The sequence below is a fragment of the Aspergillus steynii genome (genome assembly GCF_002849105.1).
Source record: "Aspergillus steynii IBT 23096 chromosome Unknown P170scaffold_6, whole genome shotgun sequence".
Lineage (NCBI taxonomy): Eukaryota > Fungi > Ascomycota > Eurotiomycetes > Eurotiales > Aspergillaceae > Aspergillus > Aspergillus steynii.
The window spans coordinates 1,541,038-1,553,945 of NW_020194403.1; the positions used below are offsets into that span (position 1 = coordinate 1,541,038).

The following is a 12,908-nucleotide window of genomic DNA, read 5'->3' on the forward strand; positions in this document are numbered from 1 at the left end:
AAAGGAATCAATCCCATCCGACTGATTTGATTCTCCTACCAAGCGTCCATTCGCACGAATCATGCTGATTCCTCAAGGTCTTCTCGCCTGTCGACACGAAGCCATGCTCACTCGGTTGCGTCTCCGGCTACCGAATCGTATCCCAGTGAACCATCACCACACCCGAACAAAACAAGATGATGCTGTTCCTCGTGGTCCAGCTTCGAGGCCGATGGCCCGCAAACCGCAGAGACCCATTGCATCGATATTTGAGTGGTTTTCACGCTCGCAAAGCCGACGACCATATATCACCCAGCTGTGCCTTACACCGCTGATATTCTGCCTCGGTGACTTTTCAGCCCAAATGATAGGCGACGATGATTTCGACTATCATCGCTCGCTGCGGAGCGTCGTCATCGGTCTTGTGATCGCGATTCCCAGTCACGAATGGTTCCTGTTCCTCGGGCGGTGCTTCAATTACAGCTCCCCCTCTCTGTCGTTGGGGGCCAAGGTAGCTGCCAACCAAGCCTTTTACACCCCGATGTTCAATGTCTATTTCTTTGCGTGTCATGGACTCCTCGCCGGGGAGGGGCTCTGGGGGGCAGTGGAACGAGTCAAAGAGAAAGCATCTATAAGTATTCCCAGAAGCTTTCTATTTTGGCCGGTGGTGACGGCGTTCAACTTCTCCTATATCCAACCCCAGTCTCGAGCGATTGCGACGGCGATGTTCTCTGTGTTTTGGCAGTCATACTTGAGCTGGTTGAATAGTTCTGCTGGAGAGGGGAAAGCATCTAGAGCTTCTTAATGAAACGAGCTACCCCGGGCCATCTGCAACCTCGCACCTCTTCGTTCTTTGGAGATCAGCCATTCCGCTCAGGCCGCTCAGGGCGTGCTCAGGGCTACTCAGTGAGCAAAAAGCAGCGAGGGGTGAGCACTAAAACAGAAAAGGAAAACCATCGGCCTGGCGAGCAAATCACATCCGTATGTACAGTACAGTTCAATGAATATCAGACCGACATACGCATACGTCGGGATCACGACCACAAGTCGAGAGAAATGAATCATCGCGCCTTCCACCTCACTCGACTCACCCACTTCGCCCAATCCCTGACGTCCTCCCGTTCCAGGATCCTGTCGACCGTAAACCACTCCCGCGCCAACTCCTCGTTGCTCGCCATCCGATGCACGAAGCTGTGGCACGCGCGACACAGCCACGCCACGCTGTTCAGCATCCACTCCTCGTGCCACCCCTTCTTGCGCACCTTCTCGTGCACCCCGCGCGGGATGAGGTGGTGGTACGATAGCGGGATCCAGTCCCGCTCGCAGATCTCGCACCCCTCCGTCCGCGTCGTCGCCCACACCGGCGGCGCCCGCGTCACCGCCCCCGCGTACTCCGTGACCACGCGCCCTAGGAAATCGGAGACGTCGCTGGCGTCTCCCGGTGCGGGGAGGAGCCCGTACACGGTCAAGGTGTCCGGCACGGAGGGCGGGAGCGTCGTGAGGATGGCGTCAAGGGTGGCCGGGGGAAGTGGGTTGGAGGTGTATCGGTCTCGAAGGGCGGCGGAGTGTTGGATGCTGGTGTAGTCGAGGGTTTGGAGGTCAGGAGGGAAGGAGGTGAAGATTTCGGAGGCGAGAAACTGTTGGTTATTGATTCTTTATTACTGCCATGGTTCATTGATGGGGGGTGGTCAGGTTGATCGGGTGTATACTCCCGCATAGGATATAGAGCAGGGGGATGAATAGGTAGGTGTCTATTGATATTCGGGGTGTGTTATGTACATCGATGAAGTCCGCCAATTCCTCAGGATCGCCTCGTAGGGCACTGGACTCGGATTCTGTAGGCTCTGGCGCAGCGCGGACGTCGTCTTTCTTCACCTTTCCATTGCGTCGGGGACCGGGCTTATGCGCCTTTCGTTTCGTCTTGGCCGGTCGGTGCGTGTCGGACTTCTCGACGATGGCGCTGGACAGACATTCTCGGAAGACGGGGTAGTTGGCGTCGTGGGGGTCGGAGGAGGTCATTAGGGTAGAGAGATTGGGGATTCGTTCCAGTTGTACTCCGTATGAGGGGGAGGAAACAGCGAGTGAGAGGAAGAATTCCGTCGGTTGCGGTCACGGGAGACGACTGACATCATCCCCCGCGGACTTTGGGTTTTCGAACATCTACTCCATACGCCACTCTTCGGGCAAAGGAATCCATCATTATTGCCCGATGCTCAGCTCGCGCCAAAACAATTGCGGAACTATGGCGGCGCCATCATCTCGGGTATACGACGTCCGTCCCAGCAGGCATCCATCTTCAAGGAAGTGATCGGCGTGAACGAGATGACCAGGTTCAAGGTCTACGAGTCTCGCAGGTTGCCCTTGGAGCGACAGGACATCTTGAATGATGACTGTCGGAGAAGAATGAACCGTCATATCATGACTCTACTGGAATTCTACTTGTTCTTTTTCGAAGCACACAACACGGAGGTTGAGTTGCAGGAGTTGTACGCTGTAAATATTTCCAAACGCTCCACGCAGAAAGAAGGATTTGGGGTAAGGCAGCAATTGGTCTGACCTTCTCTTTCCCCTCCAGAATCCATGGAAAAATAGTGGATGTCAGAGTGAATAAGAAGGCGTGATCAGTATATGTGAAGAAGAAAAAAAACGAGGCAAAGGACGGCGGAAGAGATTTCATTTTATAGCCGCACGCTGACCGCCCGGGGCTTATCGATAAGACTAGCGTGGCTGGTCTCGTCAACACCAGGCGGCAGAATAACTACACATCACAACCCTTCTGGCTGGATCGCACTCGTCGCCTCCGTAAACCCTGTCTCCAATCCCTCCATTACCCACTGGCTGCTCGAACCCGGCTCAGCATCATGCCTAGGGCGTGGAATCTCGATAAAGCTGCATGGCTCTATCCTTTCCGGGTCCGTCCATGACATCCTGATGATCCTGGTTGCCGGTCCGGCGACTCTGTTTCTAGAGCTGACCTCGTTTGCTTTCGCGCAGGGCCTGTATTATTTTGCCTCGCATCGCTTCCTGTGGCCTCTCTTCAAGACCCGGTTGATCCCCATTGTGTTGCTGTCAACCTTCATCTACTTCCTGCTCTTCTTCTTCACCTACCTGCCGCAAGTGGCGTTCCTGGCCATCTTTCAAGGCAAAGGGGCGTGGGTCAGCGGTGCCTTCCTGGTGCTGGGAGAAGGAGCCGCCGTTGTGGCCTTGCTCTTCGAAGCCTTCTTCGTCGATGAAACGCTGGTGGACATCTTCGACGCCGTCCTGGTGAACGAAGGCTATGGGGAGTTGGTCACCACGTCGCGGGTGTTATATCCTCAAGGCGACGACGTCGTGCAGCGATTGGGCAAACCAACTCACAGCGCCGTCTATGCCCCGTTCTCGCTGCGACAGATAATAGAATTCATCGTCCTCTTACCGCTGAACTTTATCCCGGTGGCGGGCACGCCAATGTTCCTCGTGCTCACCGGGTATCGAGCGGGCCCATTCCATCACTGGCGATATTTCCAGCTGCTGGACCTATCAAAACCGCAGAGGAAGGATCGGATTCGTCGAAGACAGTTGCAGTACACCTCGTGAGTTCCCACCTACCCTCCCGAAAGATCCACTTGGATGTGATTTGAAATTAATCAGCGGTCATCTACGGAGCACAGATTTGGAACGGTGGCTTTGCTGCTTCAGCTGGTGCCTATTCTTTCCATGTTTTTCCTGATGTCGACCGCGGTTGGCTCAGCTCTTTGGGCAGTGGACATCGAGAACAAACGCGGTCTCCTCGTGGAATCAGGTCCGGACCCAGTGGGGGACTTCCACGATAATGAGAGATGAATGACGCAATGATAAGAGATGATATGAATGATCCCCCCCTTTTCTTTCCCCCCTGCTTTTTCTTTTCTTTTTCTTTTCGGGTTGATTTTTTTTTTTTTTTCGATTTCCCCTTCTACTCCGTATACTTTAATTAATCCTTTGTGTCACATTCTCTGACAAGATCTCATTTATGAGGGGGCTGAACCGGGAATAGATGATACATACATCCTTGGTTCGGACGATCCCAACGTGGCTTGAGTCTTGACCGTAGATACAGGGCAGTGTCGACGTAGGGATCTGAATTTTTTCAGGTATGAATCACGATAGGAACGAAAAGGACGGGTCCCACTCGGAGGCGCCCCTTTTTGTGGTCTTTGTTTGTTACAGGCTAGAGCCCAGCGAGGCCACCCATGCGATGGATTCCAGGTCATGGACCCCTGAAGGCCATGGACGGTGGAGTCAGGGTAAACTCTAACGGAGGATTGTCTTCAGTCTATTGGAACTTGCAGGCAAAGGCCGGGTCCGGATCCGAGTCCGAGGATCCGCAGTGCCCAACGACGAGAGACGGAGAGAGGAAAGACCAAAAGACGAAAAGACGAAAAGAAAAAGCTGACAAACGCCGGGATTTCCGATGACGCCGGGCACGTGACGGCTGCACGGGATCGCGGATCATTGACCAGCTTCGGAGAAGGCTTCCCTGCGCGACTCCACTGCTCCCCCGGTCACCGGCGCTCTTTCGTCTTGTTGACTGGAAAATGCGACCGTTGGGACCTCGCGGATCGTAATTGACAACCTGCGTTTCTCTCCCTGGTTGATCTTCCCTGCTTCGAGTACTGCCTCGGCCGATCTCCCGGCTTTCGATCTCCAGCATCGATCCAGTCCGTTGCTGTCCCACTCCATTCCGGCGGTGCTGGCGTTTCAAAGCGTCCCTCGGCTTTTTCTGCGAGTCCCATAAAATGCGAAAATCCCAGCTCCCCCTGCGAGACGGATGATATACAGCATGCTCTAGGCGCCCTCGGATGCGACCTGAAGCATGGAAACACTCGTCGCCACGCTTCGATGCCCATGGACCAACGAACCAGGTTGCGCAAGGCCTGCGATGCCTGCAGCATTCGGAAAGTGAAGGTATGCACAATCCTCCTCCGACGACCCTTGCTGCCGCGACGCGGGAAATAATTAAAGCTAAATGGCCCCCGTCCCCCCAGTGTGACACCAGCGGTCCGCCCTGTCGCTCGTGCGCAAGCTTGGATATTCCCTGCACTTATGAACGACCGAGTCGACGTCGCGGTCCTCCCAATCGCCATGCAGAGGCGTTCAAGAAGCAAAAGCTGGGCCCTTCGCCGGCTACCTCTCCCACCCCCTCGGATCAGCCTTCGCCTGTTCGACCGGCATCGATAGTATCGGTCGGGAACAGCCCCTCCTCCTCATCGTTTCCGTCATCGGTAGAATCAATCTGCTCGTTTCCCACCGTCCGACTGCTGATCGACGACTACTTTACGTACATCCACCCCTTGATTCCGATCCCCCACGAGCCCACGTTCCGGGCCGCTCTTGACAGAAGGGAAGACCTCACCAATCGTACGTTCCTGGCCATGACGGCCTCTATGATCGGGACCCTGGTGGCGTCGTTCCCGAGACGGCCCAAGCTACACTTGAGAACGGAGGCCGAAAGGACAGCGTTCCCTCACTCGATGGCCATGGTGAAGAAATGCCGCGATGTCGCTGTGCAAGCCCGCGGTATGGGCTATCTCGATCGAAGCGCCACCGTCTACGACGCGGCCATCAGTTATTTCCTGGGCATCTGCTCGGGTTATATGTACAGCATGCGTCGGTGCCGTACATACCTAGCCGAGTGCTTAACGATGCTACATGTGTACGACCTGTGTCGCCCGTCCCATCGATTTTCCTCGTCCTGCGCGACCAGTCCCAATTCTGCGTCTTCGCCACTATCGCAGGATCGATTCGGGGCGGCGGGGGAAGGTCCGGTCGACCTGGTCGAGCAGGAGCTCGGGCGGCGTCTCTTCTACACCACGCTCGTCGGATATCGAACCTTACAGCAAATGGGCTCGACGGATACCACCTTCCATGTTCCCCCAGAAACCCCTACGGACCGATACCCCCCTCTCCCACTCGAGGTGGACGATGAATATATCTTTTCTACCCACGTCGAACCCCAGCCGGCCCATCGGCTCTCCCGCCTCGTGGGTTTCAATGCCAACGTGCGAGTGTATAACTCGTACAATTCACTCTCGGCATGGGAAATCGCCTTCGGCAGCGGCCAGATATATGATTGGGAACGACAACGGACGGCCATCTGGGATGGCTTACAGAGAGCGAAGTCCGCCCTGGAACGGGTTCCGAAAGAATTGTCGCTTCAGCCAACTCCGGTCCCCTCCTTTCCCATGGCAGCAGACCCGAATTCGGTTGAGCGCCATTATATCCAGTACGAAATCCAAAAAGCCAATATCTACGCGAGTCAGCTGGGAACGCGATCCTATCTGGTAGAAAAATACTGGAGCCTTCACGGGGCCTGGCAGAAGTACCAAAGCTCGACCGACCAACGGCAGCACTCCAGGAGCCCGTTACCGATCAAAGTGGAGGGCGAACGTCCCAATCCTTACCGGGCTCCCAGCAGCGATGCTCAATTGGATGGAATTGGAAAGATGATGGCGGAAGAACGTCGGCTCGTGATTCGCGATCTGTCAGTTCTATTACGATCTGTCAATGAGATCAACATGGAGCCCAACGGCGCCAGTTTTGTAAGCCCTCCCCTTCCATTCATCTTTACAAATGCTAACCTATCATTTCACAGTCTGGCAAAGTCCGCCAAGTCGCGTCAACCCTTCTGAACCTCCCCGATCCAAGAGCGGATCCGTCGACTCCCTCCACCCTGGCTGCCGGTCCGCACCCTCTCACCACCGCCGAAACCGAATCTTACCTCCACGCTTTCATCGACACTCTTGTGCGATTAGAAGGCCTAGCCGCTCCGACTCCTGGTGTCTCCGGCACTAGCCCCGCCAACGGCCGCTCGATGAGCTACCTTAGCGACCACGAACGAGATGAAGAAGAACTACGCCAATGGGCCAGCCTCAAAGAGTACCAAGTCAAGTTCGCCGAAGGCGGCGGCATGTTCACCGAATTATGACGAACGCTCCTTTTCCCTGACCTTCAACTTTTCGCCTACTCTACATCTACCTTTTCTACCTTATATACCCATCATATACCTCTTCTGATTCTTTGTTGATATTCTCCCATTTTACCACTCTTGTCTATAACACGAGAATTTAGCCCCGGATCTTGGATATTGAATCCCATGAAGGCGATTCTGACCCGCTGGATTCCGATTTTCCGATTGATGTTTGCCTCCTCGGGTGTTGGTCACGTGCTTTTTTTGTTTTATTATCACTGTATACCCTATCTTGGAGGTAGTGAGATGAAGTTCCTCTCTGCCTGATCTGTATCCAATATTTGATATTTCGTCCACGTTGAATTAGTCTCTGATGTCATTTGGCTTCGCTCTGGAATTAAAAAGTCTGGTCGCTTGCACAGAATACATCATGAGTAACGAATCTTATTTTTTTCATTTTCATTGCTTGTTCGCCGTATAGTCGATTCTCTCGACTGACTTTTTCACTTTTGGAAAAAAAAAAAAAAAAAAAAAAAAAAAAAAAAAAAAAAAAAAAAAAAAAAAAAAAAAAAAAAAAAAACTAAACACAAAATTCTTGTTAAATGAAATCCCACACAGGTCCCGTCAATTCAATGAGCGACAATTAGCCAAACAAGCGGAACGTCCACGGATAGATAGAAACGAGAGAAGAGAAAGAACGGCACGATAATCTCAAAGCTCACAAACTAGCCGTCATCGTCATAGTCGGATCAACATAGATCGTCATGGTCTCGGTCTCGGTCTCCGTCGTCGTTTTGATCTGCGTCGTTGTTTCGGTCTTGGTCTCCGTGACGGTGATGAAGCCCTGCGGCGTCACAGGCACGACTTGGAGACCCCGGAGAGTTTCGTGAATCGCGCCGGTCGGTTGCGCTGCAGGCGTCACCTGGGGCCCCGTGGTGGGTGTAGCGGGCTCTAGCGTCTCCGCCGTGGGCTTTGTCTTCTGGGACGGGGGGATGTGGGTGTCACCGGCTTCTTTTGGCTGACTTGGTGTTGGGATCACTTTGGGTTCCTGGGTAGCTTTGGCGTTTCCTGTTCCAGGAGACTCGTCGGGGGCAGCTACCGTGACGACCTCCGTCACCGTCGCAGTGATAGGGATGGTCGTGACCAGTTCACCTCCTTCTGAGACACCACCATGTACATGAGAGGCAGTCTGGCCCGGAGCCGTTGTCTTGTGGTGGTGTCTTGTGGGCCCAGTGGGAATTTTCGGTTTCGGAATCGTCCTAGGCGGCCTGATGGTGGTCGTCGTAGACGTCTGCGACGATGTGGGCTTGCTATCGGAAACATGTGACCAGGTATTGGTCCAGGATGTGGATTGGCCGGGAGTCACAATCACGATGGCGGGATCCGACACCGGGGGAGCCGTAGTTCCAGGGACTCTGGTGTGTTTTCCATCCATAGGCATTCCGTCGCTGATGACAGACGAGGGTGCCTTCTGCGCAGATTCGGAGACAGTGCTCCCCGTGGGAAGTCCATCGCCAGTGGTAGCTGGGATAGTTTTCTGCGTTTGGGGAGGAGAGGATCCCGAGAGTCCTGTGGGTTCGCTAGGGACAGGAATTTCTGTATTTGGTGCCGTAGGCACTCGGCCAGTAAACTTGCCGATGGTGACAATAGTTCCAACTGTGGCTGAGTGTGAATGTACACTGTTTGTTGCCTCCAAGGACGGAACAGAGGGGGAAGAACCGCTTGACACTGCCCCAGGCAACAGCCCTACTACACCGACAGTCAAACTAGTTGTTGTTTGTGCTGGGTTCTTGAGTATGGGGTCTGTTGTAGAGACAGGGACACCACCTGTAGGCGACGAGTGAGCGGTAGGCGCCAAAGAACCGGAAAGCGTGTGAGACAGAGACTGTCGATTACGTGTCGATTCGATTGGATGCGCTGTACTGTGAGAATCACTTGACGGGGCTGGAACCAATAGACTCTGAGCTGAATTCAGAGACGGCAGCGGGATAGATGGAGATCTAGTGACACTCTGCTCAGTGGGATGAATTGTGGGAGTATGCACCGCTGGACTTGAACCAGAGGAAACCTGGCCCGAATGTCGAGGTGGCGACGGATTCGGGTGAGACTTGGTTGAATGATGCGCGGGAGAATGGACTAAAGGCGGAGTATGAACTGTTGAGCTTGGAGCTGACGGGACCTTGGGGGAGGTGTGCGACGGCGATTCGACCGAATGCTGCTCGCTCAAAGTGATGGTGGTAGGACCATACGCCGTCAGACTTGGCTGGGACGGAGGAACTGAACTGATGGGAGAGGGAACTGAAGTAGATATAGATGCGGTCCCCTGATTTTGGTGTGCCGTGGAATGGTAATCTGGGGACGTGAAAGTTGAACTGGTTGGCAACTGAGCCGTAGTTATATGCGGATGCACAGGAGTCGACGCAGATGGCTGTTCATTGCTTGGTTGGGCAATGGAATGAATGGAATCCGCTGAGCCTGTACCAGGTAGAGGTGGACTATAAGTGAGGGAAGGCGTAACAGGAATGACAGTCAAGGCATCGTCCGTATTACTACTGACGGATCCCTGGAGATTGTGTGGAACCGGCAATGAGGACTGAGATAGCTGTGCCGAAGCATCGCCTGGTCCCAATTCCCTGATTTTAGGGAGGAAATGAGCGATCGGGCCAGCCGAACAATGAAGGATGAAAAGAATGATAGCGAAGGTCAGGTGTATGAGCTGCATTTTTGGATTGACGATTCAGGGTGCCAATAGACTAGTTGAATAAATGAATGGACGCAGACCAGTCGTTAAAGAGAGAATTGAGACGATATGAAATATACTTTGAACAGAAACCGCATGTTGCACATGAACACGCGTCGGGCTCGATTAGATACTCATTATGGATTAACGCGAAGAAAATAATTAGAACGAAGGAAGCGCCGAAAGAGGGAAGCTTAAAGACCGAAAATATTTTGAGGGAGGGAAACACAGACCAGGGAAGAGGACATGGTCCTTTTAAGCACTGCAGGGTCCCAAGTGGCAGGCAGCTCCTTTGTTTGCTGGTCGGGGTCCAGGCCGTCATTGTTTGCGATGCGATTCTGCAGGCTGTGAATGGCGAGATGAGAAGAACAATGAGAAGCTTTTTTAGCTTGGGTGGGCCCTGGATGAAAGGATAATTGGTGGTTGCAAGCGCGCGCGCTATAAAAATAGTCAAGGAGGTTGCATCAGACGCCGGGGTGTTCTCTGCAGCTACTGGTTGATTGGCGTTCGCGTCGCCAGGGGTACAATGGCTTGAGGGTCCGTTTTCCTTGGCCATCCTTGCAGGTATCGCCTCATTGCCAATAGGATGAACAAAGAAGAACTTGTCTGGTGACTTGGCGGCTCATCGTCCAGATGGGCCGGTGGCACAAATCTGCCGCCTGCTTGGCTTTGTTTTTCGAGCCGGTGCAAGCCTTCAGAGGAATGGATATGGAGAAAAAGGCGCACTATATGAGATCCAAATTTGCTTCTTTGTTGGACACGGCCCATTCGCATGATTTAATTAGGCTCTCCTGCGTGGACGACAATCGGGGAATCCAACGAATACAATGTTTAAGCTCGCCAGATACCTGACTAGACAGCCACCTTGAAGGAGCGGCCTATGCCCTCAAAGGATGAAATCTTCCCGTCGATACTTTTAGAATCGCCGTAATAATGCAGACGGTAGGTTCCACCTTGCAGAGGTCTAGGGTTCCCCACGTCGTAGAATTCATCCTCGACGTGCCACTGGAGAGTCACTTCACTATATCCCAGAACCGTGTTTGTTCTTTTCCACTGGTAAACGAGATTCCAGTCGTGGTCATTTCGTACAACTTCCCAGGTGTTGGTGTCAGGGTTCTGTCGTTCGACGGCAGCAAAAGTGGTCCCAAGACGAAGGTTGTTGCGGGGATTCGCTCCTACAAACGTCGTGCTCACCACGTCGCCAGGTCCGTAGGTCACATTGTCCATCGATGAAATAACATCTCCATACGCCTTACCCAGTGGACGGCCATCGTACACAACGGACGGAATGAAGGTGAGTGATTTATCGGTGTTTATCGGAGGTGTCACTCCGGAGGGAATCGGGGACAGCTCGGAAGTATCCCCACCGAGATGAGGGAGATACGTCAAAGTCAGATTGACATATGCTGCCAGAGTATTAGGTCCGTAGAGAGTTGAGGCACCCTCGTAGCGCTGGACGCTGTATTCCTCCTCGGTCGCTACGTAATGCGCGTAGCTGTTAGATGGGGCCCCAAGAACGGCTAACGGATTCTGGACAGAAAGTGTATCTTTCGCTGATTTGGCGATTGCCTCCTTCCAGCGCCGCCCAGCCATGGTCGTCGCCTCACTTGTCGAAATTATGATGAACAGCTGGCCAACTCGAAGGACCTGAATGTCCACGATATTCGGACTCCACGGATATGGCTGATCGATGGAGCCCACGTCTAGGAGAACCTCCTTCGGAGCTTGGCATGCTTTTTGTTCCCGCGAGGGCTGATGAAGAAACGCTCGCGCCACATACCAGAGTGGATTTTTGTTGGCCGGTCCGCTGCTGTTCTGGGAGAAATCAAAAAATCCAGGCCCATCGGTGGTCCCACCAGCAAATGAGAACCCCAGCGCCGCCGAGCATGTGGATAAGACGCTGGAGTTGAAGGGAGACACGAAGGTGTAGTCAGACAGGTCTTGGTATAGATGGAAAGCGTGGACATGGGAGCTTGGGGAAATTTGGACAGACTTGGAATCCAAGTCATCGTACAATTGTCGTGCAGCCACATACTGGCGCCGACCGATGTCGAAACAACTTTTGGCGCCGTTGTCCTTTTCGCGGAAAAAAGGTCCACGGCCATGACAATCTTCCGTCTTCCCACCGCAAGTGCTGTCTGAGTAGCGACATTGCTGTCCGGAGCCATCTTCACACCATGCACCCAAGGTATTGGGGGAAGTGTCGCCGACATTGGACTGAGAAAATCCTGCGACGAAGTCATCTGCAAACTTTGCATTGTTTAAAACACTCCTCTCAAATAGCCATGCAGCCACACCTTTGTTATCTCCGGTTACGATCGTGTTATTGTTATACATCGAGGTACCATGCACAGGGAAGAAGGTCAGGATGGCGGTTGTCTTGTTGTCCGATTCCCGATCAAATCGCAGCAGGGTCATCGATTTGTCTACATTGGCCGAATATTTCGCCTTCTCTTCCTCGGGGTTGTGGTCGTATGAATATGGGCTTCTGTTGACATTGGCATCCTGAACGTCTATCGAGCCGAAGCGGAGATATCCAAGGGCCAAGCTCTCATGAGCTCGCTTGATGGACAGCAAGACACCATCCACGATGGCTCGGTAGCTCTGCTTATCAAACCCTTTGTTGGGGATTTGAGGCAAGAGATAGTTCATCCAGGCGCCTGGCCCGGAATGAGAGTGTGTCCCAGTGAGAGCTACATTGCTCTCGCCATAGCGCGAGTATTCGTTTCCTAGGCCGGCGAGACCCTCAAGAACACCATGACGGATTCCCGTGTCGCCCGTGAGAGAGTCAATGATCAGGTAAATAAAGGTGTCCTCCGGTTTATCAGGATTGGCAAATATGAAGGCCCGAGAGAAGATCCGCTGTCGTAAGCCAGTCCCGATCTGGTCCAAACTGGCGTAGCCCCCAAAGCCCACCTCTACTACAGGGCTGCAGAATGATGCATCAACAAACCTAGAACATCGACTAGTCAGACGGAGAAGGGAGAATACCCGGTGATGTCCGCTTTGCCCGCTCCCAGCAGAAACACACTGCCATCTGCATTCGGCTCCGTCGCCCTATCTTGCCATCGAGTCCGAGTGTTGGCACTGAGCGGGTGACGCTGGTCTGGAAGAAGAGTGAACAGTAGCAGTAGGACGAGCAGGGCTACAGAGGCCCCGCCAAAAGCAGCATTCAACTTGAGATTCGCCATGCGTGCAGCGCAGTATGCGAAGCAAGACCAGGAGTTTTTTTGATTTTCTTTCTTTCGTATTACAGTGTCA

At 53.4% G+C, this 12,908-nt stretch overlaps 6 protein-coding genes across 6 annotated transcripts; 3 read left to right on the forward strand and 3 right to left on the reverse strand.

Moving 5' to 3' along the window:
- Positions 1 to 61: 61 nt before the first annotated feature.
- On the forward strand, positions 62 to 784 carry P170DRAFT_477733 (Mpv17/PMP22 family protein; the record flags this gene model as incomplete). The annotated part of the gene is made up of 1 exon (XM_024853498.1): positions 62 to 784. The coding sequence occupies one exon, from the start codon at positions 62 to 64 to the stop codon at positions 782 to 784; it is 723 nt and encodes a 240-aa protein (XP_024702174.1).
- Positions 785 to 1,040: 256 nt separating this feature from the next.
- P170DRAFT_428141 (uncharacterized protein) lies at positions 1,041 to 1,998 on the reverse strand (the record flags this gene model as incomplete). Its single annotated transcript, XM_024847828.1, has 2 exons — positions 1,041 to 1,616; positions 1,759 to 1,998. 2 exons carry the CDS (start codon positions 1,996 to 1,998, stop codon positions 1,041 to 1,043), a joined length of 816 nt encoding a protein of 271 aa, XP_024702175.1.
- Positions 1,999 to 2,762: 764 nt separating this feature from the next.
- On the forward strand, positions 2,763 to 4,005 carry P170DRAFT_438579 (EI24 domain-containing protein). Its single transcript, XM_024849632.1, has 3 exons — positions 2,763 to 2,891; positions 2,974 to 3,551; positions 3,630 to 4,005. Exons 1-3 carry the CDS (start codon positions 2,841 to 2,843, stop codon positions 3,799 to 3,801), a joined length of 801 nt encoding a protein of 266 aa, XP_024702176.1. The 5' UTR covers positions 2,763 to 2,840; the 3' UTR covers positions 3,802 to 4,005.
- Positions 4,006 to 4,495: 490 nt separating this feature from the next.
- P170DRAFT_412222 (uncharacterized protein) lies at positions 4,496 to 7,318 on the forward strand. The gene is made up of 3 exons (XM_024846927.1): positions 4,496 to 4,905; positions 4,986 to 6,539; positions 6,593 to 7,318. Exons 1-3 carry the CDS (start codon positions 4,840 to 4,842, stop codon positions 6,923 to 6,925), a joined length of 1,953 nt encoding a protein of 650 aa, XP_024702177.1. The 5' UTR covers positions 4,496 to 4,839; the 3' UTR covers positions 6,926 to 7,318.
- Positions 7,319 to 7,504: 186 nt separating this feature from the next.
- On the reverse strand, positions 7,505 to 9,629 carry P170DRAFT_466264 (uncharacterized protein; the record flags this gene model as incomplete). The annotated part of the gene is made up of 3 exons (XM_024852404.1): positions 7,505 to 8,824; positions 8,952 to 9,335; positions 9,389 to 9,629. The coding sequence occupies 3 exons, from the start codon at positions 9,627 to 9,629 to the stop codon at positions 7,626 to 7,628; spliced, it is 1,824 nt and encodes a 607-aa protein (XP_024702178.1). The 3' UTR covers positions 7,505 to 7,625.
- Positions 9,630 to 10,499: 870 nt separating this feature from the next.
- P170DRAFT_362007 (neutral/alkaline ceramidase) lies at positions 10,500 to 12,838 on the reverse strand (the record flags this gene model as incomplete). Its single annotated transcript, XM_024844496.1, has 2 exons — positions 10,500 to 12,576; positions 12,639 to 12,838. 2 exons carry the CDS (start codon positions 12,836 to 12,838, stop codon positions 10,500 to 10,502), a joined length of 2,277 nt encoding a protein of 758 aa, XP_024702179.1.
- Positions 12,839 to 12,908: the final 70 nt, after the last annotated feature.

What these genes read in the sequence shown, in the direction of transcription:
- P170DRAFT_438579 (XM_024849632.1), top strand. Translation starts at nt 2,841, where the DNA reads ATGCCTAGGGCGTGGAATCTCGATAAAGCTGCATGGCTCTATCCTTTC. An exon ending in CATGGCTCTATCCTTTCCGG is followed by an intron (nt 2,892 to 2,973) that starts GTCCGTCCATGA and finishes GCTTTCGCGCAG; the next exon opens with GGCCTGTATTATTTTGCCTC. An exon ending in AGACAGTTGCAGTACACCTC is followed by an intron (nt 3,552 to 3,629) that starts GTGAGTTCCCAC and finishes TACGGAGCACAG; the next exon opens with ATTTGGAACGGTGGCTTTGC.
- P170DRAFT_412222 (XM_024846927.1), top strand. Translation starts at nt 4,840, where the DNA reads ATGCCCATGGACCAACGAACCAGGTTGCGCAAGGCCTGCGATGCCTGC. An exon ending in GCAGCATTCGGAAAGTGAAG is followed by an intron (nt 4,906 to 4,985) that starts GTATGCACAATC and finishes CCGTCCCCCCAG; the next exon opens with TGTGACACCAGCGGTCCGCC. An exon ending in AGCCCAACGGCGCCAGTTTT is followed by an intron (nt 6,540 to 6,592) that starts GTAAGCCCTCCC and finishes ATCATTTCACAG; the next exon opens with TCTGGCAAAGTCCGCCAAGT.